Here is a 24,747-nt window from a genome sequence, read left to right on the forward strand (position 1 = left end):
GAATGGCGAATAAAATTAACCCAAACGTTACAAATTGTAACGAAAAACTTTATTCGTGAATTCTTGCGACCAAAAAACTCGTGGTTTGTAGTAGTTATGTTAAAGTTTTACACACGGTTTTCATTTCGTTAATGATTTGGAATCATTATATACTGGTACAAAATTTACATATATAAATATTTACATACAATTTACAAAGATGATAAAATTTCATCACTATAATAACACCTTATGATCTCTTACACGGATATACCAATTAACAAAACCAAAAACATTGAATTGCAAATGATGGAAAATATTAAAAAAATTAGGCGGACCAGCCATGAAATAAAGTGTTTTAAGTCGTAATTAAATTAAATTATCTTTTCCTATTAAAAGCTACCGGAATTAGGCCTAGGAATTTTTAGACGATTCAAAGTTTCCGCAAACAACGAATGCAAAGTACAAATTTACATAGATAATTTTTGCTAAGCCTAATTATATGAATTTGGGATTAGTTATTTCCTTTTCTATCAACAACTTCCCAATAAAACACCGGATGAAAGAAATTAAAATTAGAGAAGAAAAACTGTACATATAGAAGAGACAAAGAGCCCTGATTGAAAAGTTTCTATAAGCCTTGGCCTAATGAGAAAAATGGAAAAGTACCATACAACAATTTTAAACTTATGACGCTTTCTGTCATTAGCACCATTTCACTGAAATGTTACGTTGAATCTCGAAATAAACTAAACAATTAATAAATTTCTTAATCTAACCCTAACATTACAATGAATCAAAAGCTAAACTTGTTGGCAATTTAAGCCTTGGCTTAAGCCTATTTCCTAGAAGACAGAGAAGGGAAGAAATTTGATCTGTACATTTTAATCTTTAGAAAAAAACAACAAAATTAAAATTTGGATGGTGGGTTTCACGCGTCCCTAAGAGAGGTCATCAAAGTATATTTATTTATAGGAAAAAAATACACCGAGATTTATTTAGAGAAGAAAAAGACGATTGTACTATCCTTGTACCGATGTTGTTTTGAGTAGGGGTCATTGCTTCAAGGATACAGCAGTCGCGACTCCTTGCGACCCCGAGGACGCGTTCACATTAGGGACACTTACAACCATAACGGGTTTAATAGTGGAGCTCCCGCTCCCGGAGGTTTGCAACTGCAACTGTTGTTGCAAAAGGGGAACGGAATTGACAGTTTTCAAAATAGGTGAATTGGTTAAAACTTTGTTCAGTTGTTGAGCGGGTACCATCGTTATCGGAGAACCGACTTGCAAAGTACCAGCCCCTTGGTTTCCAGAATTGACAATCTGTCCGATACTGGGCTGACTCACCAGTTGTGTTACCCTGGACAGTTGGGTTATGGGTGCGCGTATGGTTGCGGTATTTGTTCCTGGTTTGATGGCGGTTGTTATAAGTTGTCGCCCAAGGTTGGTGACACCAGATTGGCCAACTGGTTGTTCATTTAACCCAATATTAGTCACATACGGGTCATGAAGGATGGGTAGATATTTATACACCAATTAAAAGATCTACTCACCACCAGCGTTGACCAATGTCTGGGACAAAGCTTTCTGGCTTACAGCTTGTAGAATATGGGAAGCCATCTTGGGCTGAACATAGGTCAATCCATTCGACCCAACTGTAGGGTATTGTTGACCTTTTGGGTTCGCGGCCAAGGCTAGCGTCGTTCCCGCCTTTCCAGCAGTGGCCACGACCCTCGCTGTTTGGTCCACAGTTAATCCTTGCCCGCTAAAGATAACTGGTTTTCCAGAGACATTAACCATAGCGGAAGAGGTCACCAACGTTACTGGGGTCACGACGGTGTTCTTGCTAACGGCAGTGTTGTTATTTTGAGTCGCGAATCGGAAAGATTGTTGACCAAGTTTGGCGACAGTGTTTGGCGCCATCATGGCTAAAGTAGTGTTCGGACCAACAGCAACGGGGGAGTATAACCGTAATGGCCCATTCTGGGTCGGAGCCGCTATAACTTTGACTTGACCTTGGTTGATAACTTGCAGGGTGTGAGGCGTCCCCGCGGCTAAAACGCCAGTGACGTTACCCAACTGAAGACCACCGGAAGACGGCGTGGCGGCACCCTGGTAAGCGATAGCGCGCGTTTTAATAGAAGGTACCGTGAGGCCAATGGATGATTCCGCCGATCTCACCGTAGTAGCGCCTGCGAAATGAATACGGGTCGCCGGTAGTGTAGTAATGGGAAGGGATTTGGCTTGAGTAGGATTAGGTAGCGAAATCGACATTGTTGGGACGGTTGCTGGGACTTCCTTCACTTCAGTTTTTGGTGAACTGGACCTAGCACTCTCCGCAATCAATTCTTTGGAAAATTTTGTCGCCAGTTGCGAAGTTTTGCCCGAAAAAGTCGATGCTGACGATGATGGTGTAAAAAAAGCTGAGGATGAAAGATAGACCACCGTCTTACACTTAGGTTCGCGTCATGCAAACTTGGGTATAACATTGAACTTAAAGTAGGCATCGGTGGGTGGGTAAAAATTGTTTAAAAACCGCACAGGCACCACGTGACGTCAAAATACAAAGACTCCGCATGGAGTGGCGCTGAAATTTAGTCCTGGTTTTTCGCGAGATTGCAGGGCCAATGATAGGATTCAAAAGTAAACGAACTAAGCTACTGAGAGCCACGCCTTTCCTCAGGCATGTGCTCATGACGCATTTCAAATATTTTTTACCCACATGCAGATGTCTACTTTACATCCCCTTTAGGCCTAACGACTTTTAAGACTAAAATTAGGCCTACAACCAACTCCAGTTCACATGCAGACCCAAATAGCTCATACTTTATTAAAAAAAACCAAACTAAAACAGTGGAATATAATTAAAAAAACCTATTCAACATACAAGATGCCGATGCCGATACTGATGGGTTGTCCCCTACACCATCAGGAATCCCTTCACTGGAAGCTGAAGACGTCGAAGATGAAGAATCAGGCGAAACTGGTCTATCATTAGTAGAAGAGGGTCTCCTTTCTGGGTGTAAACTCTGAATTGGAATCCTATTCATGCGCGAGATCTGCCTGACAGGTCCAATGGGGTCATCTTCGGGGTCACTGAGCGCTCCACATTCTGCGAGGTGAAAAGATCCCTGTCAAAGACGATATGGTCGACGGGGTTAATAGGGGCGTGTTCTTGGTGTCTAAATTCGTTACCAGAAGCTGTAGTCGTGGTTTCGTTATCTTGGTCAACAGGTAGGTATCGGGAAATGTCAATGTGGTCTACCTGGGAACTCATTCCCTTTTTCAAAGACGCCAGTTTCTGTTGAGAGGCGATTTTCTCGCGAGCCAATTTTTCCATTTCATGTTCGTACTCTCTTTCCTTTCTCTTTAAAACCTGCGACGCGGAGATAATCCGAATACCATTGTTAGTTAATCCCCCATAAGTCACCACCCGCGGATACGATTGTGTTACAGCGTTCCTGTTGTCACATGTAAGTGGTTAGCCCCTCGGCGTGGTATAAACGCGTTTGTGACCAGAACAGAAACGTATTATTGATTTAATAATAATAATTTGTTAATAACTGAAACTTATAAACTTACCCCCCCCCCCCAAACCAAATAATAAATTAAACATAACGACGGTCACATGGTCTAATGTAAGTGGTTAGCCCCTCGGCGTGGTATAAACGCGCTTGTGATCAGAAGCGTATTATTGATTTAATAATAATAATTTGTTAATAACTGAAACTTATAAACTTACCCCCCCCCAAACCAAATAATAAATTAAACATAACGACGGTGACATGGTCTAATGTAAGTGGTTAGCCCCTCGGCGTGGTATAAACGCGCTTGTGATCAGAAGCGTATTATTGATTTAATAATAATAATTTGTTAATAACAAGCTTATAAACTTAGCCCCCCCCAAACCAAATAATAAATTAAACATAACGACGGTCACATGGTCTAATGTAAGTGGTTAGCCCCTCGGCGTGGTATAAAACGCGCTTGTGATCAGAAGCGTATTATTGATTTAATAATAATAATTTGTTAATAACAAGCTTATAAACTTAGCCCCCCCCCCAACCAAAAAATAAACTAAACATAACGACGTTCACATGGTCTAATGTAAGTGGTTAGCCTCTCGGCGTGGTATAAACGCGTTTGTGACCAGAAGCGTATTATTGATTTAATAATAATAATTTGTTAATAACTGAAGCTTATAAACTTACCCCCCCCCCCCCAAATCAAATAATAAATTAAACATAACGACGGTCACATGGTTTAATGTAAGTGGTTAGCCTCTCGGCGTGGTATAAACGCGCTTGTGACCAGAAGCGTATTATTGATTTAATAATAATAATAATTTGTTTTAACTGAAACTTATAAACTTAACCCCCCCCCCCCCCAAACCAAATAATAAAATAAACATAACGACGGTCACATGGTCTAATGTAAGTGGTTAGCCCCTCGGCGTGGTATAAATGCGTTTGTGACCAGAAGCGTATTATTGATTTAATAATAATAATTTGTTAAGAACTGAAACTTATAAACTTAACCCCCCCCCGTAAAACAAATAATAAATTAAACATAACGACGTTCACATGGTCTAATGTAAGTGGTTAGCCCCTCGGCGTGGTATAAATGCGTTTGTGACCAGAAGCGTATTATTGATTTAATAATAATAATTTGATAATAACTGAACCAATATTTGATGTTTTTTATTTATTGTAAAATTTATATGGAAGATTTTTATTCATTATTTAAAAAGGAAAAAAAAAATAAACGAAATTTTTTGAACAAGTATCCGACCCCTTTATGTTATACAGGAGAGAGAAAAAAACCGAAAAACAAATACCTCTCCTCTCCCCACCCACCCGCGCGCGGCTGCTAGATAGGGGCGTGACAGCTTGGCGGATGTATACATCTTTGAAGCGAGTAAAATAATCCGCACGTGCATTTGCTTGTCTATAGATTGCGATTCACCCACCGAGCATGCGCTAGGGATTGCCACCAAAGGATGGAAGAGCCTGCAGCTGGTGACGTTTCCCGCGCATTTCCGCCAATCAGAAGCTCAGATTAAACAACGTGCTCGCCGCCCTGAGACGGGGCCCACGTGACACCTGTCTATTATATGCCTACTGTATTGTATTCTTTCCCCGGCGGCCCAACCCACGCGTTTTATAATTATGAAATATAAGCCAACTATAAATACAAAAATAAACTAAACAATCACAAACCTGAATATATCTTAAAGCTCCGCGTAAAATACTAAGATTTGAGGTTTTTCTTTCATCCATTGTTGGAAGTTGCCTTTTGAGCATTTCAAAACATTCTTTCAAATGGGCTCGCCTTTGAAATGAAAATTAAACTTACCATAATTAAATTAAAAATTTATAAACTAATTAGCTCTTCAAAATATGAAAAATAGGCCTATACCTATTTTTTTCCAGCTTATTATGAACTTCTCTAGTTCCAGCACTGTTGAACAATCTACAATTTTAGAGATTAATTAGACCATAATTAGGCTAATTAAAGAGATGTACTATTTTTTTTTTAAATTTGAATGTACCCTCCAGATCTTCTTTTATCCCTGAGGTCATCATGTTGAGAGTAACTTTGACCATAATAATCTTGATGATGACTTCGAGAATGTGAAGATGAAGATGATGAAAGAGAGTTGTGTTGAGAAGAATATAATGAATATGAGTTATGATGAGAAGATGCAGAATGAGATTTAACAACATTTTGTTGTTGAGAAGATATTGCTGATGGAGTTGGCTTAGCAGAAGTGTGACTTTTTCTTCGCGAAAATGTTGCGATAATTTCGGGTGGTGATTCAGCTAGTAAAATTATGTCAAATTAATGTTGATAAATTGTTTGACAAAAGGGGTGTGTTCAAAAAAATAGGCAGCCAAGTAACTCTAAATCATTTAAAATAATGTGCTCTATATTATTAATAGAAAACTACCAAAAAATATTCAAAATAAATATTCATAAAAATATCGAGCTTGAAACCAAACTACAAGAAGTTACCAACACCAAACAAGAGGCGCGATTTGTATATATACTTTTTTTAGAGGGCGCCAAAGATGGACCCTAAAAGGCACACCTTTCACAACAGCACACTTTTCACAACGCCTAAAAATACCTATTTCGCATCACCTTTCAAAAGTTGTTTTTTATCACACTGCTAATTCCCGCAAATACAAAGAATTAACATAAGCATTAAAGTAAGCACTGAAGTAAGTCAACTAACACCGCCGGTACACACTTATTTTAATGAAATCAACAAAAACATGAAGGAACGAATTTATTTTATTAAAATCCTAAAAAAAACATATTCCTAGAAAGACCGAAGCGCGTAAGTTGGAAATCCGCGGCCGCGCCGGCACACCTTCTTTTCACAACCGGTACGGGAGGGACTCGTTTCCCCGTCGACTCCGTCGACTCAAGGCGGCGTGCCAAGGCTTAGGAAAAGGCACACCTTTTCAGCTTCGAGAATCTAACGCCAGGTAGCGCGCTCATTTCACTTAGACCAATGGGGTAATCCAGCCACTCTCAAGCGCCAAATTTAAATCGTTCAAACTCATTTTTCAAGTAAAGGAACCAAAAACTAATATTTCTCGCTTATTTTACGCTTCAAGTTGTTCTTGTACTATCCCATCACACCTGTCTTTTCTTTCACAACCTCTTCCGATACTAGCACACCTTTTTCATTTACTCCCAGCACACCTATACTTTCTTTCACAACCTCTTCCGATTGCACACCCGGCACACTTTTTCTTAAACTATTCCAGATCACCTGTCTATTCTTTCACAACCTCTTCCGATACTAGCACACCTTTTTTATTTACTCCCAGGACACCTATACTTTCTTTCACAACCCCTTCCGATACTAGCACACCTTTTTCATTTACTCCCAGCACACCTATACTTTCTTTCTCAACCTCTTCCGATTGCACACCCGGCACACTTTTTCTTTAACTATTCCAGATCACCTGTCTATTCTTTCACAACCTCTTCCGATACTAGCACACCTTTTTTATTTACTCCCAGGACACCTATACTTTCTTTCACAACCTCTTCCGATACTAGCACACCTTTTTCATTTACTCCCAAGACACCTATACTTTCTTTCACAACCCCTTCCGATACTAGCACACCTTTTTCATTTACTCCCAGCACACCTATACTTTCTTTCACAACCCCTTCCGATACTAGCACACCTTTTTCATTTACTCCCAGCACACCTATACTTTCTTTCACAACCCTTTCCGATACTAGCACAACTGGCACACCTTTTACTTACACTATTCCAGAACACCTGTCTATTCTTTCACAACTTCTTCCTATACTAGCACCCCTATCTCATACACTCCCAGCACACCTGTCTACTTTTTCACAAGCCGGCAAAACTCCTATCACTCCGGCGAAAAACTCTCTCCTTTCCCGGTAAAGTAATCCTTAGCTTAAGTTTTGCGACAGCTGGAAAATCCGCGCCGGCACACCTTCTTTTCACAACGGCCTGAACTTGAGCAAGCCCTTCGCCGGTACCCATCCCTATGAAAAGCCCTGCTTCGCGTAAGCGAGGCGCTTCTTATGAGTGCGCGCCGCGCACACCTACTTTCACAACGGCCAGGAACCATAAGCAATTTTCGCTCGGAATACCCGTGGAACACCGAGGCTTAGCAAAATACTAAACGGCACACCTTTTCAGCTTCGAGAATCTAACGCAAGGTAGCGCGCTCATTTCACTTAGACCAATGGTGTAATCCAGCCACTCTCAAGCGCCAAATTTAAATCGTTCAAAGTCATTTTTCAATGTAAAGGAACCAAAAATTAATGTTTCTCGCTTATTTTAAGCTTCGAGTAGTTCTTGTACTATTCCAGCATGCCTGTCGATTCTTTCATAACCTCTTTCTATACTAGCACACCTTGTTTTCTATTCCCAGCACACCTGTATTTTCTTTCACACCTTTTTCTTCTACTATTCTAGTACACCTGTCTTTTCTTTCACAACCTCTTCCGATATTAGCACACCTTTTTCTTCTACTATTCCAGCACACCTGTCTAATTTTTCACAAGCCGGCAAAACTAAGTTCTATTCAGTTTTCACATTTCTTCAATCCTAGCACACCTCGATATTATAATTTGACAGCACACCATATCTTTTAGTTTTATCTTGAAGTTTATTTTTTCAAAGGCTAGTGGGTGAGGGTCATAGGGGTGCTATCATACTATGATATGGAGATGAAGAATGGCGTGAAAACTAAAAAATAGGTGTACTGTCGTACTTTAAGCTTGAGGCATGGATAAAGAATGCGCGTGAGGGAATTTGTTTTCACGCTATAGGATAGGCAACTCCCTATCTCGAGCGACAGCTTATTCTGTATATACTCTGTTACAACATCGGTTGTCAGCACGCGCAAAGCTGGGACTCTTTGTAATCTAGCCTTGCGCGTGCTGACAAGAGACAAAAAACTTCAGGATATTTTAAACGATTTTAAATCCTGAAGATCCTGAAGTTTTTTCTCTCTTGTCAGCACGCGCAAAGTTAGATTACATAGAGACCTAGCTTTGCGCGTGCTGACAACCAATGTTGTAACAGAGTATATACAGAATAAGCTGTCGTTCGAGATAGGGAGTTGCCGATCCTATAGCGTGAAAACAAATTTCCGCACGCGCATTCTTTATCCATGGTTGAGGTGTGCGAGGATTGAAGGATGCTGTGAAAACTAAAAAATAGGTGTGCTGTCATACTATAAGGTTGAGGTGTGCGGGGATTGAAGACTGCTATGAAAAACATGAAGATAGGTGTCTTGATACATTCATATCAAACTCAAATACGTAGTAAAAAGTTTTTGAACGATTTAAATTTGGCGCTTGAGTGGCTTGACTACCTCATTGGTCGAAAGGAATAAAAAGCGCTCGTCGCGGTAGACTCTCGAAGCTGAAAAGGTGTGCCTTTTAGTGTATTGCTAAGCCTTGGTATTTCAAGGGAAAATTGCCTTATGGTGCATGGCCGTTGTGAAAGTAGGTGTGCGCTGCGCGCACTTATAACAAGTGCGTCGCTTACGCGAAGCCTGGGCTTATTATAGGGATGGGTACCGGCAGAAGTATATAATACTTCTCTTCGAGAGAAGTGTACCACAAAGCTGGGTGAGTGTAACGTCACTCTTCCCAACATCGGAACACTTAGAGCAAGGTTACTAAACCGAATCACATACACGATAAATAGTTCCCTCATCATTACTCTATTAGCGTTTAAATATTTGGCAAGACGCGCTTGTGCAATTTGTCCCACGTCAAGACGAGGTTTGTGGGATGATTGCTGGGGATTTAGTGCCAAACAACTATTGAATTCACTTTACGGTGCGATGCCCATTTGTAGATTGATGAGTGGGAAAGCAAACTAAAAGGGTTAGCCTGGGAAGAATGACGTTACATAACTAAAGCGTTAAGAGGATACAGAGTGTCATCCTTCTTCTATTATCCCCTTCTGGTACCGGCTAAGGGAAAGGTGTAGGTGTGCAAGTTTTACCCGTTGTGAATGGGATGTTTGCCGGCATTGGGATCCTTTGATAGTGTAAGATCGAGGTGTGCTAGCTTTGAAAGAAGGTGTGAAAAACCAAAAGATAGGTGTGTAGATCATATTATTAGATCGAGGTGTGCCAGGTTGGAACTTGAAAAAAAGGTCTGAAAAACTAAAAGATATGGTGCGCTGTCAAATTATAATATCGAGGTGTGCTAGGATTGAAGAAATGTGAAAACTGAATAGAACCAGAAGGGGATAATAGAAGAAGGATGACACTCTGTATCCTCTTAATGCTTTAATTATGTAACGTCATTCTTCCCAGGCTCACCCTTTTAGTTTGCTTTCCCGCTCATCAAACTACAAATGGGCATCGTACTGTAAGGTGAATTTGGCACTAAATCCCCAACAATCATCCCACAAACCTCGTCTTGACGTGGGACAAAAATGCGCAAGTGCGTCTGGCCAAATATTTAATCGCTAATAAAGTAATGATGAGGGAACTATTTATCGCGTATGTGATTCGTTTTAGTAACCTTGCTCTAAATGATCCGATGTTGGGAAGAGTGACGTTACACTTACCCCGCTTTGTGGTACATCTCTCTCGGAGAGAAGTATTATATACTTCTGATAGAACTTAGTTTTGCCGCCTTGTGAAAAATTAGACAGGTGTGCTGGAATAGTAGAAGAAAAAGGTGTGCTAATATCGGAAGAGGTTGTGAAAGAAAAGACAGGTGTACTAGAATAGTAGAAGAAAAAGGTGTGAAAGAAAATACAGGTGTGCTGGGAATAGAAAACAAGGTGTGCTAGTATAGAAAGAGGTTATGAAAGAATCGACAGGCATGCTGGAATAGTACAAGAACTACTCGAAGCTTAAAATAAGCGAGAAACATTAATTTTTGGTTCCTTTACATTGAAAAATGACTTTGAACGATTTAAATTTGGCGCTTGAGAGTGGCTGGATTACACCATTGGTCTAAGTGAAATGAGCGCGCTACCTTGCGTTAGATTCTCGAAGCTGAAAAGGTGTGCCGTTTAGTATTTTGCTAAGCCTCGGTGTTCCACGGGTATTCCGAGCGAAAATTGCTTATGGTTCCTGGCCGTTGTGAAAGTAGGTGTGCGCGGCGCGCACTCATAAGAAGCGCCTCGCTTACGCGAAGCAGGGCTTTTCATAGGGATGGGTACCGGCGAAGGGCTTGCTCAAGTTCAGGCCGTTGTGAAAAGAAGGTGTGCCGGCGCGGATTTTCCAGCTGTCGCAAAACTTAAGCTAAGGATTACTTTACCGGGAAAGGAGAGAGTTTTTCGCCGGAGTGATAGGAGTTTTGCCGGCTTGTGAAAAAGTAGACAGGTGTGCTGGGAGTGTATGAGATAGGGGTGCTAGTATAGGAAGAAGTTGTGAAAGAATAGACAGGTGTTCTGGAATAGTGTAAGTAAAAGGTGTGCCAGTTGTGCTAGTATCGGAAAGGGTTGTGAAAGAAAGTATAGGTGTGCTGGGAGTAAATGAAAAAGGTGTGCTAGTATCGGAAGGGGTTGTGAAAGAAAGTATAGGTGTGCTGGGAGTAAATAAAAAAGGTGTGCTAGTATCGGAAGAGGTTGTGAAAGAATAGACAGGTGATCTGGAATAGTTTAAGAAAAAGTGTGCCAGGTGAGCTATCGGAAGGGGTTGTGAAAGAAAGTATAGGTGTGCTGGGAGTAAATGAAAAAGGTGTGCTAGTATCGGAAGGGGTTGTGAAAGAAAGTATAGGTGTCCTGGGAGTAAATAAAAAAGGTGTGCTAGTATCGGAAGGGGTTGTGAAAGAAAGTATAGGTGTCCTGGGAGTAAATAAAAAAGGTGTGCTAGTATCGGAAGAGGTTGTGAAAGAATAGACAGGTGATCTGGAATAGTTTAAGAAAAAGTGTGCCAGGTGAGCTATCGGAAGGGGTTGTGAAAGAAAGTATAGGTGTGCTGGGAGTAAATGAAAAAGGTGTGCTAGTATCGGAAGAGGTTGTGAAAGAAAAGACAGGTGTGATGGGATAGTACAAGAACGACTTGAAGCGTAAAATAAGCGAGAAATATTAGTTTTTGGTTCCTTTACTTGAAAAATGAGTTTGAACGATTTAAATTTGGCGCTTGAGAGTGGCTGGATTACCCCATTGGTCTAAGTGAAATGAGCGCGCTACCTGGCGTTAGATTCTCGAAGCTGAAAAGGTGTGCCTTTTCCTAAGCCTTGGCACGCCGCCTTGAGTCGACGGAGTCGACGGGGAAACGAGTCCCTCCCGTACCGGTTGTGAAAAGAAGGTGTGTCGGCGCGGCCGCGGATTTCCAACTTACGCGCTTCGGTCTTTCTAGGAATATGTTTTTTTTTAGGATTTTAATAAAATAAATTCGTTCCTTCATGTTTTTGTTGATTTCATTAAAATAAGTGTGTACCGGCGGTGTTAGTTGACTTACTTCAGTGCTTACTTTAATGCTTATGTTAATTCTTTGTATTTGCGGGAATTAGCAGTGTGATAAACAACACTAACTAGTTTTTAGTATGTGCGGGGGGCATATTGCATTGTGATAAAAAACGACTTTTGAAAGGCGATGCGAAATAGGTATTTTTAGGCGTTGTGAAAAGTGTGCTGTTGTGAAAGGTGTGCCTTTTAGGGTCCATCGCGCCAAATATTCCTCGAAAAAAAAATAACCCTAGAAAATCCACCCGAGCCTAGGCTTAGTAATTTCACTCATCATCGCGATAACTCGAAATTTAATTGTAATTAACCATTTAATAATTTACCGCCTGATATTATACGCCTATTATCATCAGCGTATTCTAATTAACGAATTAGGTTTAGCCAATTACGCTTAACTAAGTGTAAGTTTGTCATAAGTGACGTTTTATAAAAAGACACTTGTATTGAAAATCACCAATTGGTACACTTACCACGTGCTTGAACTTGGGGTGTATGGTTTTCGACGTATTTCGCCGCCTCTAATAACATATCCAAACTCATGGTTTAATCAAATTTTTACACCGAGGAGCCGACTATTTAAATGTTTGGGGGTGTAATTAACATAGACCAAACTAAAGAGTATTATAAACAGAGTTTCACGATTCACGTACGCGTTTTAAATGCGCGGATGTAAAGCCAATATGGCGCGAACGTAATGGAACGTTGCGTTTCGCAGGAGGATCAAAACATTCCACGCAAAAAACCAGTCCCCAAGACCACGTGGTCAATTTGATTGACGTCTAGCCGGCGAAGCACGTGCTTGCTACAGCGCGTACCTGTAAAATTTTATATCGAGTCTTTTTCGGCAAATTTTCATCAGATTTTCCGCATAGTTTTCAAGCTTACAAGATTTTACCAAATGAACGTGTACTTTTGAAATTACTAATAATGTTAAATTAGTTTATAAAACACTTTTCAGTAAGTGTAGTTGGTAACTCGACGGGATTAAAATGAGGGTGAACAACAAAATAAACAAATAAAACTACGAATTTTTAGCTTTTATTACAATAATAACAAAAGTTCACCACCTCGACCGCGGTACCACTGGCAGTGGCTTCCAATGACTTTTCAGATATGCACCGGAAAAGGCTAGGCCTATATCGGCTGTTCCAATAACTACCGCCACCCAAATTTTAATCCAAAACTGCCAAATTTTATTTAGGCTTAACGCGCTTTAAATATTATTAGTAATCACATGAATGTCATTCTGTAATGAAAGTATATTGAATTGTTTTTAAATTATTTTTTTTTTGTCTCATAACGTGAAGTAATCAGTAGATAAATTGGGACTATTTTATCATCAAGGCCATTTACGGCTCATGAGGCGTGGCTTATGACGTCAACCAAGAAAATCGAACACGTTTGTCGCTATACACGTGTTCGAAAGACAGACAGATTACAAAGGTCGCCGCCAGAGAAATAAAAACCAATCAGGGAGCTCGATGCTACTGAAACCAGACAATGACGTAATCACCGCGCCCAGATGGAGGGGGAGGGGTTAACGGGTCAAATGCCATGTGCTAAATGTTTTTAAGGTTAGGGTTTGTTTACAAGTTAACTATAAGCCAAAGTTTTTTGACTCAAATGATGGAAAAAACTTAAAAATTTAAATTAAACCAATATAAATGTTAAATAACGCTTAAATTCGATCCAATTAAGTGTAATTAAACATGACAGTAGCTTCCAGTTCACCATTTCAAAGTTTGAAAGGGTTTGCAGCCAGTCAACCTCCGCTTCTGGTGTTTACAATATGCATTTTGGCATTTGGAGTGACCACAATTATGTTAGCATTCATTGTAAGAGGCTCAGAACTACCAAATCCCGATATAGATATGGTAAATTACTTAATAAAGCTAAGCCTATTTTGAAAATTACACAGTCCTACTCGTTTTACGTAGGATTGGAATGTTTTCTTAAACCATCTATCGGAGTTAAATATGTGCGTTGATATCAACAACGCCACAAAACATCATGAAAAAGCTAATAAAAAGACCCAAATGCTTCAACCCAATTCCAAAATCGCCCTTTCTTTGACAAATTCCTCAAATTTAAACTCTTCTATGACAATTTCTGAGACACCTCCGGGTGAAAAGAGTTTGAGCGAAATTCTGGATGATATATCTCAATTGCAATCTTCCAGTGACAAAAGCCCTTACGTCAATCTTACCAAACACATACTAGTGCCTCTTAAATTTGGCCCTGATCTTTTACGCCTACCCAGTTCCATAAAATGGTTGAAAGGTTCAGTAACTGGGAGGCAGTTAGGTTTACATGGTACATAATTTTCTTTTTAAGTAGAGGTGTGAGGGTAGTGATTTTTCAATTTCCAATCAGGTTTGGGCAATCAAAAATATTGTTCACGGGTAATAGAGAGCTTTCAGATGGGATAGTAGTACGTCACACCCTTCCTGTTCTGGTAGCCATATTGGGTGGTCTCAGCTTCATTTCCGCTTTAAACCCACCAATATGGCAGCGTCACGTCTCAGCTCCTCCTCCAATTGAAAGCTCTCTATAGGGACTTGGCAATTCGAAATTAACTCCGCCCCCAGCGCTATAAGCCCCTCCTCCTAGTATGTTTTTTAGCACTAGTGGAAGGGAGCCTGTTGCATGACGTAGTACTGCCAAGTCCCTATTAGGCTTAACCCAAAAATGGTTGTCGGGTATTAAAGGTTGGGCGGAATAGTTATGGGGGTGGTACCCAAAATGTTTTGGGTAATTAGGGTTAAATAGATACTTCCTTCAAAAATTCCCTTAAGTACACTATTTTAACAGTTATATATCTCAATTCCAGGTTCTTCAATGTATGGTCTTTCCTAATTTCTTTCTTTCTAACTTTTTGTTCCCCTTTATCCATCTTAACCCTTACTACCACAGAACCTTATAACCTTATGGCAACTAAATTTCACCTTGAAACAGTGTTTCACCATACAGTCTTCGAAACTGGACAGTGGGTGGTCCCCCTTTCACCTCTGGTTCCTATTTTCTCTACCCGCGAATAACCCGACAACCTGTTTCAGCTTGACACGGGTAATTGGGGGGGGGGGGGGGGGAGTAATCTGTTTCAGCTTGACACGGGTAATTGGGGGGGAGGGGGGTAATCTGTTTCAGCTTGACACGGGTAATTGGGGGGGAGGGGGGTAATCTGTTTCAGCTTGACACGGGTAATTGGGGGGGGAGGGGGGTAATCTGTTTCAGCTTGACACGGGTAATTGGGGGGGAGGGGGGTAATCTGTTTCAGCTTGACACGGGTAATTGGGGGGGAGGGGGGTAATCTGTTTCAGCTTGACACGGGTAATTTGGGGGGGGGGGAGGGGGGTAATCTGTTTCAGCTTGACACGGGTAATTGGGGGGAGGGGGGTAATCTGTTTCAGCTTGACACGGGTAATTGGGGGGAGGGGGTAATCTGTTTCAGCTTGACACGGGTAATGGGGGGGTATTTTTATTATGGAGTAGCTCGATACCCTCACACCCCTAGTTTTAAGCCTAAATTATATCATGATTATAATAACTAATGGTTCAAATTTCAGGCAAATCTTCAAAACAAACTCTAAGTGTCAGTGTATTTATCCCTTCCCATAATCGAAAGAGTTTTGCTGAAAAATGTCGTTTGAATGAAAATGATTGTGAATTACAACTGAATGTTTGTTTACTGTTCTTTGGGCCATCTAATCTCTTCCCCAAAACTAGGTAATTGGTGCTAAATTAGTTTAAAACCATTTAGAAATTCTAAATTACCAATTTTTCAACAGAGAACCTCAAAAATGTAGTATGGGAAGGTTAGGCGCAACTCGTAAACCCGTAAACTTTGTTTTCCAAAGATCAGAATCAACGCAAAAATATTGCACTGGAAAAACTCCACTCAAAATGGGATATTCATCAAGACCCGACTATACCGTTATGCTCAGCCCAGTAATACAATAACTTTAGGAGGTTAAATTTAGTCTACTTTTGACCTATTTTTCTATTTTTTTTTTTCAGAGTGACAGATCTCTTGTAAATTTGCATCTTATGCATACCAGTTACTTTCTGTTTGTAATTGTGGTCACCATGCTTTGTTACGCCTTAGTTCGTAGCCATTTTCGTAGCGCTAAAGCTTTTGTAACTTCTGAGAAAGTTAATGTTTAAATTCTATTTCTAACCTACATACTTATTTAAAGTGTGCCAAAATTATATTCCGTTAACGATTAAAAAAAAGATGTAGATGTAAATATAAGTTATTTGTTTGTGTAATGTAATGTTTACCTTTTTAATAAATATCTTTTCACTAAAACAAATGCGCATGCGCAAATACGTATTTTTTATTTGAGCCAAAAGATAATTAATTAAAAATATTATTAATTTGTATTATACATACTTAAAAAAAAATAATTACAAAATAAATCTTTCTTCGTTTAATAATCATTTCATGAAATGCATTTCTTTTAACGTTAAAAAATGCATTACCGCGCTCAAATTTTGGGTTTAGCTGAGACATTAGAGCTTAATTGTTTTCCAAACTGAGAAATCACTAACTAGTAACTAATTAAGCCAAATTAATAATTATGCCAATTCAATCATTAATTTCAAATATTTAAATTAAAAAAGGTCTATTTAACGAACATATTTCTTGGAAAGACTTTGATATTTATTACTATTAATTATATTTAACTGACTAGCATAGAAAATTAATATTTATATTATAAAATAAACATTTAAAAGATTCAGTAAGAAATCAAAGTTTTTGAGAGATTTAATTAAGTTTACCAGAGTTTAAAAAATGATCTAATTAAGTAATCATCTAAATTAAATATATTTTGAAAGAATAAAAAAAAAGAGACAGAGATACCATAGAGCCCCCAAAAATTAAGATCTATAAAAAAGTTTCCCCAAAAAAAATAGAATAGAAAAACTTCAAGGTATTTATAAGATAAACTCGGAAACTTTATATAAATTTAGCAACTTAAAATAAAATAATGCGCGCTTTTGCCCTTTTCTTTGATTCATGTCAAAACTGTTCTGGAATTTTCGCTAAAAATTATGTGGGCATTCATTAAATGTTTTGAATTTTTGATCTACACTTGAAGCTGGCCTAACAAATGAAAATAACTAGCTTCAGCCTTTGCAACAACAGTTTCATAGGTAAAAACAACAAATAAAAGTCACAAAACGATCATATTTTACACTTCCAAACAACGAACGAGAGATCTTTATCTATGATGAGGAAATGGTTTTGCCCTGAAAAAACAGGTAACACCAATTCAGGAAGCTTTCCAACAATTCCGAGCGTGCTAATAATCATATAAGTCTTGCCAAGCGGCCATTTTGAATGTTACATCGCCATAACGTATTAGCCTACCCGGTACCGCCATTTTTAATGTTAAATCCCCATTGGGCACCACTTAAGCCTTGCCAAGCGGCCATTTTTGATGTTAAATCCCCATTGGGCACCACTTAAGCCTTGCCAAGCGGCCATTTTTAATGTTATATCCCCATTGGGCATCACTTGAGCCTTGCCAAGCGGCCATTTTTAATGTTAAATCCCCATTGGGCATCACTTCAGCCTTGCCAAGCGGCCATTTTTAATGTTATATCCCCATTGGGCATCACTTGAGCCTTGCCAAGCGGCCATTTTTAATGTTATATCCCCATTGGGCATCACTTGAGCCTTGCCAAGCGGCCATTTTTAATGTTAAATCCCCATTGGGCATCACTTGTGCCTTGCCAAGCGGCCATTTTTAATGTTAAATCCCCATTGGGCATCACTTAAGCCTTGCCAAGCGGCCATTTTTAATGTTAAATCCCCATTGGGCACCACTTAAGCCTTGCCAGGACGCCATTCGCAACAAAGCCACGCGGACAAACGAATTTAAATATAAATTTATACTTACTGTCTGCCATTTTTTATCCTATAAGTATTATAAAGTTCATCTTCGGAATCACTTGAATCTTTGTAATCATTATCTGCCAGCAGATGTTTCCTCGATCCGTTAGTTTTTGGATTTTCTTCATCATCATCGTAATCCGTAAATAATCCCTTGGCATTATCCATCCGATAAAAACCTAATCTATTATTCCTTCTGCGTAATAACAAGGCATAAACGCAGAGAGATCCAACGAGAATAATTAAAACTATCGTTCCTGTGTAGAAAATTAATAGATTAACGTTAATCACCCGCTACAAAACTAAATTAATCAAGTTACCAATTCCTAAAACGAATAAATGTTTCGAAACCCCGGCGATTCTCGAATCCTCTTTCAATCTAAAGTCAACTACACTCATTTCACCCTGATAGACTTTAACAAGCTGAAATATGTCGATGTTAAGTTAGTTGAATCAATTAAAATTAATCTAATTAAGTATTACTTTTGTCACTGGGAAATATCCGGAAGCGGAAACGGTAACCGCGTGTTCACCTTCAACCAAAATTCGGATGAAACTTCCGTCATCTCTAGTGGCAACAACGCGATTTGAATGACGAACAGAAATTGAAGCCATTGGTATTGGATCCCCAAATATATTTAAAACTAATCCTTTAACTCCTTGATGCGCCTTTTGAAAAATACGGTTATTAATTAGCCTTATTCCTGATCAGCGCCATCTACCCATAGCGGTGACTTTGAGAACTACTGTAAGCGGCAAGCCAATCAGATGTCGCTAAAATCTGGTGACGTCATTTTTGGTAAGACCCGAGAGTGCCAGTCAGTGACGTCACCAGATTTTAGCGACATCTGATTGGCTTGCCGCTTACAGTAGTTCTCAAAGTCACCGCTATGGGTAGGTGGCGCTGATCAGGAATAAGGCTAATTAGGCCTAATTAAACCAGTTTAAATTAAATTAATCCATTCCTAACTTACATCGACTATCATTTGCCAAAAGGCAACTTTATTATTAGACCATACGGAATAAAGTTGATCAGCCGGAGGACTCGAACAACAATCAATATAAACATCCAAGCTAGATATTCCTAAAGCTTCGTAGCAAAATTGCTAAGTAAATAAGTAAACAAACAAACTGAAATTAAACAATCACCATCATTGTGTATTAAAGTTAAACCTTATCATATTACCGATAACGTTCCATTGCTTGACACAGTCTCTTTACTTCCTTGACAATTACTCGCGGCTGGTTTCAATTTACCATTAGCTTCAACGTAGGAATTAGCAATCGATTTAAAAACAGCCAAATCGAGATCATCCATTAAATTTCTCGAAGGATAATCAATTCTCAAATCTCCCGCCAATAATGAAATAACCAAAGTTGGGGAAATCTGTTTCAACCACTTCTTAACGGACTCGACTTCGAGTGGAGAAACATTGGAAGACGCGAAGGAATTAAGTAAATCCATATTTAAGGCGTTATTCCTTCCTCTAGGATCATTACAAGTTCCAGGAATGGCGGCGTCCATTCCATCAGGGTTCATAACCGGCAACATAATGATATTTGTTCTTTGAACCATTTCAGTGACGGAATTATCCCAATTATACCGAACCAGAAGAAAGCTAGCCATTTGATACAATACTTCGCTGGTAACTAAATCGTTTCCGCGAATTCCGGCTATAAAAACGACAGTTGGGACATTTGCCTTCGAACTTGTTGAACCGGATGACGTAATTTCGATAGCAAACAGATCCTTATTGCTGGAAGTACTTCCAATACTGTAAAATTTTGAAAGGGCTGGGAATTGTTGCGATAAGGATTTCAAAGCCTCGCTAAGTTTATCGTAACCGCGGTAATTCAAGTTCTGCTTTTGAGAATCTAAAATGCTAGCTAATTGAAGTTGTTCTTTAGCGTGGATGGTAACGGTTAATGACTTCTTTTCGTAACCATTTGCAGTCACTAAAATAATCATTAGAGAATGATTAATTAATTAAAGTCCTGTAATAACAATAATTACTGTGAAATTTGTAAGTTCCTGGTGCTAGGAATACGTGGAAATAACCGCTACTTTGATCTACTTCAATTTTACGATGTGAATCTTCCAAGTTAATGGAGATTCCATTAATAGGTTTCAAGTTTTCATCCATAACTCGACCTTTCACCCCTGAAGTTAATTAAAGTTTAATTAGGTTAATTAAATTTAAACACCACCAGAAATTAATTAAAACCCAAAACCAACCCGTCCTCGCGTTTTCTAAGAAGTTCAGGATTGGTTCCAAATTATCCATCCATATATTTGGTAGTTCTGAACTGTTTGGATAGGCGCAGCAGTAAATGTGGGCGTGAACCTTTTTAAATAAATAATTTAATTAAATTAAATTAACATTAGAAGTTAATTAAAATTACGTTGAAGTAACTATAAGCCTGGCAAAGCTCACTTGATTGTTCATTTCCACTAAGCATTAATTATCAACACAATACAAAATAAATAAATACACTTGCTGACAAAAGTTAAAGCACCGCACGATAAGTAAAATCTACCACTTTATTTCTTACCAATAACGAACTAGATTTCTGAAAAACGTAGTCTCGGAATGAAAGATATCCCGGTGGATCTACAGATTCAATTTCTTTTCCGCGATGGCAACCTTCGCTTTTATTTAAAAGTTTGTGATGTTCCGTTAATGTTGAAGTCAGCAAGTTAATAGCTGCTGAATCAACTTTAGAGCCATCATGATGATCAACACTAAATAATTAAATTAATTAATAAATAAATAAACATTATTAAACTAAATACTTACTGTACAGCCAAATTTCCGCTGTTAATACTAAGAGCAACTGGATATTTATAAATATTCCAATTATATTTTAAAGACTCGATAAGTCCATATTTCCCGTCATTTTGGGGTCCAAATTTTCCCTCATAACTCGTAACGTTTTCAGGGCAAGTTCCCTCAATTGCAGTCGCGAAACCTTTATCATCCAATGTTGGGAAGACGTGAATCTCCAATGAATGTAGAATTTCCATCACGCGTGGATTTTTCATTTTATAAGCTGTTTAAATTTAAAAAAGTAGTTAATCTTATCCAACTTAACGTCTACCAAGGTCTTAATAGTTAAAACCAACCTTGAACTATATTTCTTAGTAATCTAACTAATATTTCTCGACCAACAGCATTAGCGCCTTGCAAACCTCCCAATAAAGCAACTTTGGTCTTAGGTTGCTCGTTCTTAGTTATCTGTTAATTTAGAGCTCATTAAAAAACGAAAGAAATTAGTAATGATGTTAAAAACATACATTAGGATTAATTATAACAAACTGCAACTCCATTTCACCACTAACACCCGGATTCATCAAAGTTCTCATCAATTCCGGGTTTTCTTTCGCCATTTTCCTTAATGTTGAATGCAATTCTTCATTTGTTAGGTATTTCTCATCCAAGTTTTCAACAATTCCATAATCTTGGTCCATGGACCATTGATTATTGACAGAGATTAGCGTGAAATTTTGTACAGTAGCGGAACCTTCTGTCACTGTAACCATATGACTCGTGTTCGCGTGACCAGGATGGCTGACAGTGACGTGATAAGTTCCGGGAAGAAGTAATCTCCAATAATCTCCATAGAGGTAGGAGGTAACATCGTGTTCAATCCCTTGGACATGGATTGTTGCGTTTGCAATTGATTCTTGTTTGCTGTTGACGATGAAACCTTTCAAGCCAGTATGAACTGTATCCATAAAGGCAATAAGGGACTTTTTATTTTCTTGCCAATATCGCGAAAGTTCGGTTGCAGCTGGGTATTTATGGCAACCAACTTCAATTGTAAGTGCAAAGCAATTGCTATGCAAGTAATTCCAATCTTGCATACCTCCTAAGTATGCAAAAAAAATCCCCATTGAACCCCTTTAAACTAATAAGGATTGTTGAAAAGATTAATTTTAAACTGACCAGGTACACTGTACCACATTGCACCATTAGTTATGCCTTGGTCAAAATGCTCGCCTAATTTTCCTCTAGCGCATGGAATATTTACATACATTCTTTCGTTATTCTTTATTAAAAACCATAAAATTTAATCATTTTTATTGATTGTACACTCAATTATAACCTTAGTTTGAGAAACTAGACTTGGCTTTGAAAAATAGGTCAAAGTAGGCTTAGCTTCCCAAAGTCAACATTGAAAAGTAGACCAAAGTAGGCTTAGCTTCCTATAGTCAACCAGTGTTGTTCTTGGTAATACAATTGTACTTTTTTAGTACATTTTAAAGTCTTCAGTACGAAGAAAAGTACGATTTGATGTTTGAAAGTACATTTTCAAATACAATTTTTTAACATTAGCGTCTATGGGACGAAAATTACGCAGCTAGATGGCGCCAAAAGCCTTTCGTTGAGGGGGACGGAAATTTTAATACCCCCCCCAAGGGGCGAAAACCCTCCCATTGCTTGAAAAATAGACCAACGGTAGGTCTAAGCCTTTCTCAAACTAAACGGGAAACCACTTGAGGTTCCTAAACGTATCCTTACCTTGGAATAAACTAGGGCCAAGTGTTTAAACAATTCATCATCGGGAGATTTACTATAAATACTATCCTTATTTTGTGGATTATCATCATAGGGATAATTGGCCACTAAAGAACCTCCGTGCAAATTTGCAGAGAGAACAAATGGATATGATAGAATCCAATCCATGATAGCTTTCGTTTCTGGTTCCTGAACCTTATTATTTTCATCAGTAATGAATTGATCAGGAAAATTTCTATTCAAATCCACATTATTTGCATTTGTACGTCCTCTTGAACTTTGAAAATCCCCTTGTTTGGATTTTTCATAGCCATCAGGATTCATGGAGGGCATAATATGAATTCTAGTTGTATCAATAAGTCTAGTAATATCAGGATTACGTTGATAATTCTCCGTTAAGTATTTAATCAACAGGATAAGCAGTTCTTTTCCAACTACTTCGTTTCCATGCATATTTCCTATGTATTTGAATTCCGGTTCCCCTGGTTCGTGAATTCCAGGATTGTCTGATATTTCAAGGACATAAAGTTCCCTGCCTTGAACGGACTTTCCAACACTATATAGACGAGTAAAGGCTGGATAAATATGGGCAGTTTCTTCTAAGAATTCTTTCATTTCATTATAATGATGGTGTTTAAATTCGGGAGTGAGGACAAAGTCCTTTTCAGTTGAAGTTGGAGACAGAGTTGTGGTTGATGTGGTGACTTTTTCAGGGGTTTTGGGTGCTTCAGTTATACTATTGGATTCTAGTTTAATATCAAGCCATGTTGGTTGACTTGATTCAATTTTTACAGAACGTTTCATTGGCTTGTATCTAGACATTAAATAAGTATCGAGACCCCATTTCACTTTTTCTTAAAGTAGATAAGTACTCGCTTAAAACTTACCCATAGGCTTTAAACTCAATCTCATAATCTCCTGGTAACAAAAGTCTCCAAAATTCTCCTTTATCAGTAGAAGTTACAGAGTGTTTGTTACCAACTACATTAACCAAGACAGCTTCGAGTCCTTTGCCAGTAACAGAATCAACAATGACACCTTTAACTCCCATATGAACATGCTCCATGTAAGTAAGTAAGGCCTCCTTATTTCTGTTCCATTCCATCTCTAAATCCTTTGTCCAAGGATATTTGCAACATGACAATTCCAAGGTAATCTCGTAGCAATTACTATGAACGTAATTATAGTCTTGCATCCCTCCTGGGACATCGTACCATTGAGCACCATTTGTTATGCCATGATCAAAGTTATCACCTTCGCAATTTGGCCCATTCTTCATCAGGTCATTGTTATCAGCGTATAAATGGGCCAAATGTTTGAATAAAGCGTCATCGGGTGATGGACTAATTACTCCAGACATGTTATGCATCTTAGAATCATCAAAGGGGTAACTAGCAACTACAGAACCCCCATGAAGGTTAGCTGAGAGCACGAAAGGGTTGGAAACTATCCAGGACATAACAGCCATTGTTTCTGGTTCCTTGTCATCTAATGCCTGAGACTTTTCATCAAATTGATCGGGGAAGTTACGATTCAGATCTTTTTCATGGGCATTTTCGCGACCAGATATTGCTCCACTTCCTATACAATCCCCTTCAATTGCCATTTCAAATCCATCGGGATTCATAGATGGGAGTAAATGTATTTCGGTACTATCAACTATCTTCATTACCCTCGGATCTTTCCCGTAGTTATCCAGCAGGTATTTTGCTAAAGTTAACACCAGCTGCCGACCTAAAGCTTCATTCCCGTGCATATTCGCGACGTATTTGAACATTGGTTTGCCAATATCTCTTTTATGTACGTTTGCGCTTATTTTCAAAACCCATAACTCCTTATTATGTACACTCTTACCGATACTATAGACTTTCGCCAGATTTGGATGATCCGACTCTAAGCCTTGGAGAAAATTTGTCATGTTATCATACTTCATATAATAAAAGGGAAGATTGGTGTTTTTTTCGCTTGTCGATTTCGATTCGATTATCGCGAAACTAAACGCGATTAATATCACAGTTAATTTTAAGGCCTTCATTTTAATTATTTCTTTAATTAATAGAAATGGGATGCCACATAAACGCGAACACGAAGGCCGCGACGCCATTTTTAAATGAACGAAATAGTAGTAGTAACTACGGCCGACTTCAATAATTTTTTAACCATAATACGACAAAAACAAACTGGCCGTTTTACTCCATAGCCCACTCGATCACGCAGTAGCTACGGTCCTGACCAGCGTGGGAAATAAGGCGGTGGCACAGGGCAAATGACCAGTTTAAAAATTGCCTGGACCAGTTTAAAAATTAAATCGGAGGGGGGTCAGTGGTCCACGGGACCACTAAGAAAATTCAAGGGTTTCCAGAGTCCAGACATCAGCTAATATATTTTAATTATCGA

At 38.8% G+C, this 24,747-nt stretch overlaps 3 protein-coding genes across 5 annotated transcripts; 1 reads left to right on the plus strand and 2 right to left on the minus strand.

The window, feature by feature from the left end:
• Positions 1 to 27: 27 nt before the first annotated feature.
• LOC149650806 (uncharacterized) lies at positions 28 to 13,014 on the minus strand. 2 transcript variants are annotated; one of them, XM_089847438.1, is made up of 9 exons: positions 12,402 to 13,014; positions 5,533 to 5,803; positions 5,400 to 5,453; positions 5,201 to 5,312; positions 3,177 to 3,357; positions 2,869 to 3,093; positions 2,163 to 2,404; positions 1,535 to 2,093; positions 28 to 1,447 (listed from the first exon to the last, which is right to left on the minus strand). In XM_089847438.1, exons 1-9 carry the CDS (start codon positions 12,469 to 12,471, stop codon positions 1,035 to 1,037), a joined length of 2,127 nt encoding a protein of 708 aa, XP_089703564.1. In that variant the 5' UTR covers positions 12,472 to 13,014; the 3' UTR covers positions 28 to 1,034. The 2 variants fall into 2 exon arrangements, with proteins under 2 accessions (XP_089703564.1, XP_089703563.1); XM_089847437.1 differs by having other exon boundaries at positions 1,535 to 2,404.
• Positions 13,015 to 13,432: 418 nt separating this feature from the next.
• Positions 13,433 to 16,244, plus strand: LOC149650807 (transmembrane protein 248-like). Its single transcript, XM_089847444.1, has 5 exons — positions 13,433 to 13,805; positions 13,869 to 14,244; positions 15,498 to 15,657; positions 15,720 to 15,879; positions 15,949 to 16,244. The coding sequence occupies exons 1-5, from the start codon at positions 13,641 to 13,643 to the stop codon at positions 16,093 to 16,095; spliced, it is 1,008 nt and encodes a 335-aa protein (XP_089703570.1). The 5' UTR covers positions 13,433 to 13,640; the 3' UTR covers positions 16,096 to 16,244.
• LOC149650808 (carboxypeptidase D-like) lies at positions 16,242 to 24,477 on the minus strand. Of its 2 annotated transcripts, none has more exons than XM_089847443.1 (15): positions 23,238 to 24,477; positions 22,354 to 23,164; positions 21,778 to 21,880; positions 21,126 to 21,700; positions 20,955 to 21,066; positions 20,629 to 20,881; positions 20,384 to 20,573; positions 20,067 to 20,175; positions 19,845 to 19,991; positions 19,017 to 19,786; positions 18,805 to 18,936; positions 18,314 to 18,499; positions 18,151 to 18,253; positions 17,838 to 18,087; positions 16,242 to 16,977 (listed from the first exon to the last, which is right to left on the minus strand). In XM_089847443.1, the coding sequence occupies exons 1-15, from the start codon at positions 24,452 to 24,454 to the stop codon at positions 16,950 to 16,952; spliced, it is 4,986 nt and encodes a 1,661-aa protein (XP_089703569.1). In that variant the 5' UTR covers positions 24,455 to 24,477; the 3' UTR covers positions 16,242 to 16,949. The 2 variants fall into 2 exon arrangements, with proteins under 2 accessions (XP_089703569.1, XP_089703568.1); XM_089847442.1 differs by having other exon boundaries at positions 16,242 to 17,184.
• Positions 24,478 to 24,747: the final 270 nt, after the last annotated feature.

Source organism: Phalangium opilio, unplaced genomic scaffold, assembly GCF_054372755.1.
Source record: "Phalangium opilio isolate 3A_F unplaced genomic scaffold, DU_Popi_V2 ptg000082l_1, whole genome shotgun sequence".
NCBI classification, from domain to species: Eukaryota; Metazoa; Arthropoda; class Arachnida; order Opiliones; family Phalangiidae; genus Phalangium; species Phalangium opilio.

Coding starts and splice junctions, on each gene's coding strand:
- LOC149650808 (XM_089847443.1), bottom strand. CDS start 24,454: ATGGCGTCGCGGCCTTCGTGTTCGCGTTTATGTGGCATCCCATTTCTA. Junction 23,165..23,237: donor ATTGAGTTTAAAGCCTATGG/GTAAGTTTTAAG, acceptor TTTAATGTCTAG/ATACAAGCCAATGAAACGTT. Junction 16,978..17,837: donor AGGATAAAAAATGGCAGACA/GTAAGTATAAAT, acceptor CATAATTTTTAG/CGAAAATTCCAGAACAGTTT.
- LOC149650807 (XM_089847444.1), top strand. CDS start 13,641: ATGACAGTAGCTTCCAGTTCACCATTTCAAAGTTTGAAAGGGTTTGCA. Junction 14,245..15,497: donor GAGGCAGTTAGGTTTACATG/GTACATAATTTT, acceptor TTCAAATTTCAG/GCAAATCTTCAAAACAAACT. Junction 15,880..15,948: donor ATACCGTTATGCTCAGCCCA/GTAATACAATAA, acceptor TTTTTTTTTCAG/AGTGACAGATCTCTTGTAAA.
- LOC149650806 (XM_089847437.1), bottom strand. CDS start 12,471: ATGAGTTTGGATATGTTATTAGAGGCGGCGAAATACGTCGAAAACCAT. Junction 5,454..5,532: donor GATAAAAGAAGATCTGGAGG/GTACATTCAAAT, acceptor CTAAAATTGTAG/ATTGTTCAACAGTGCTGGAA. Junction 1,448..1,534: donor GACATTGGTCAACGCTGGTG/GTGAGTAGATCT, acceptor ATGAACAACCAG/TTGGCCAATCTGGTGTCACC.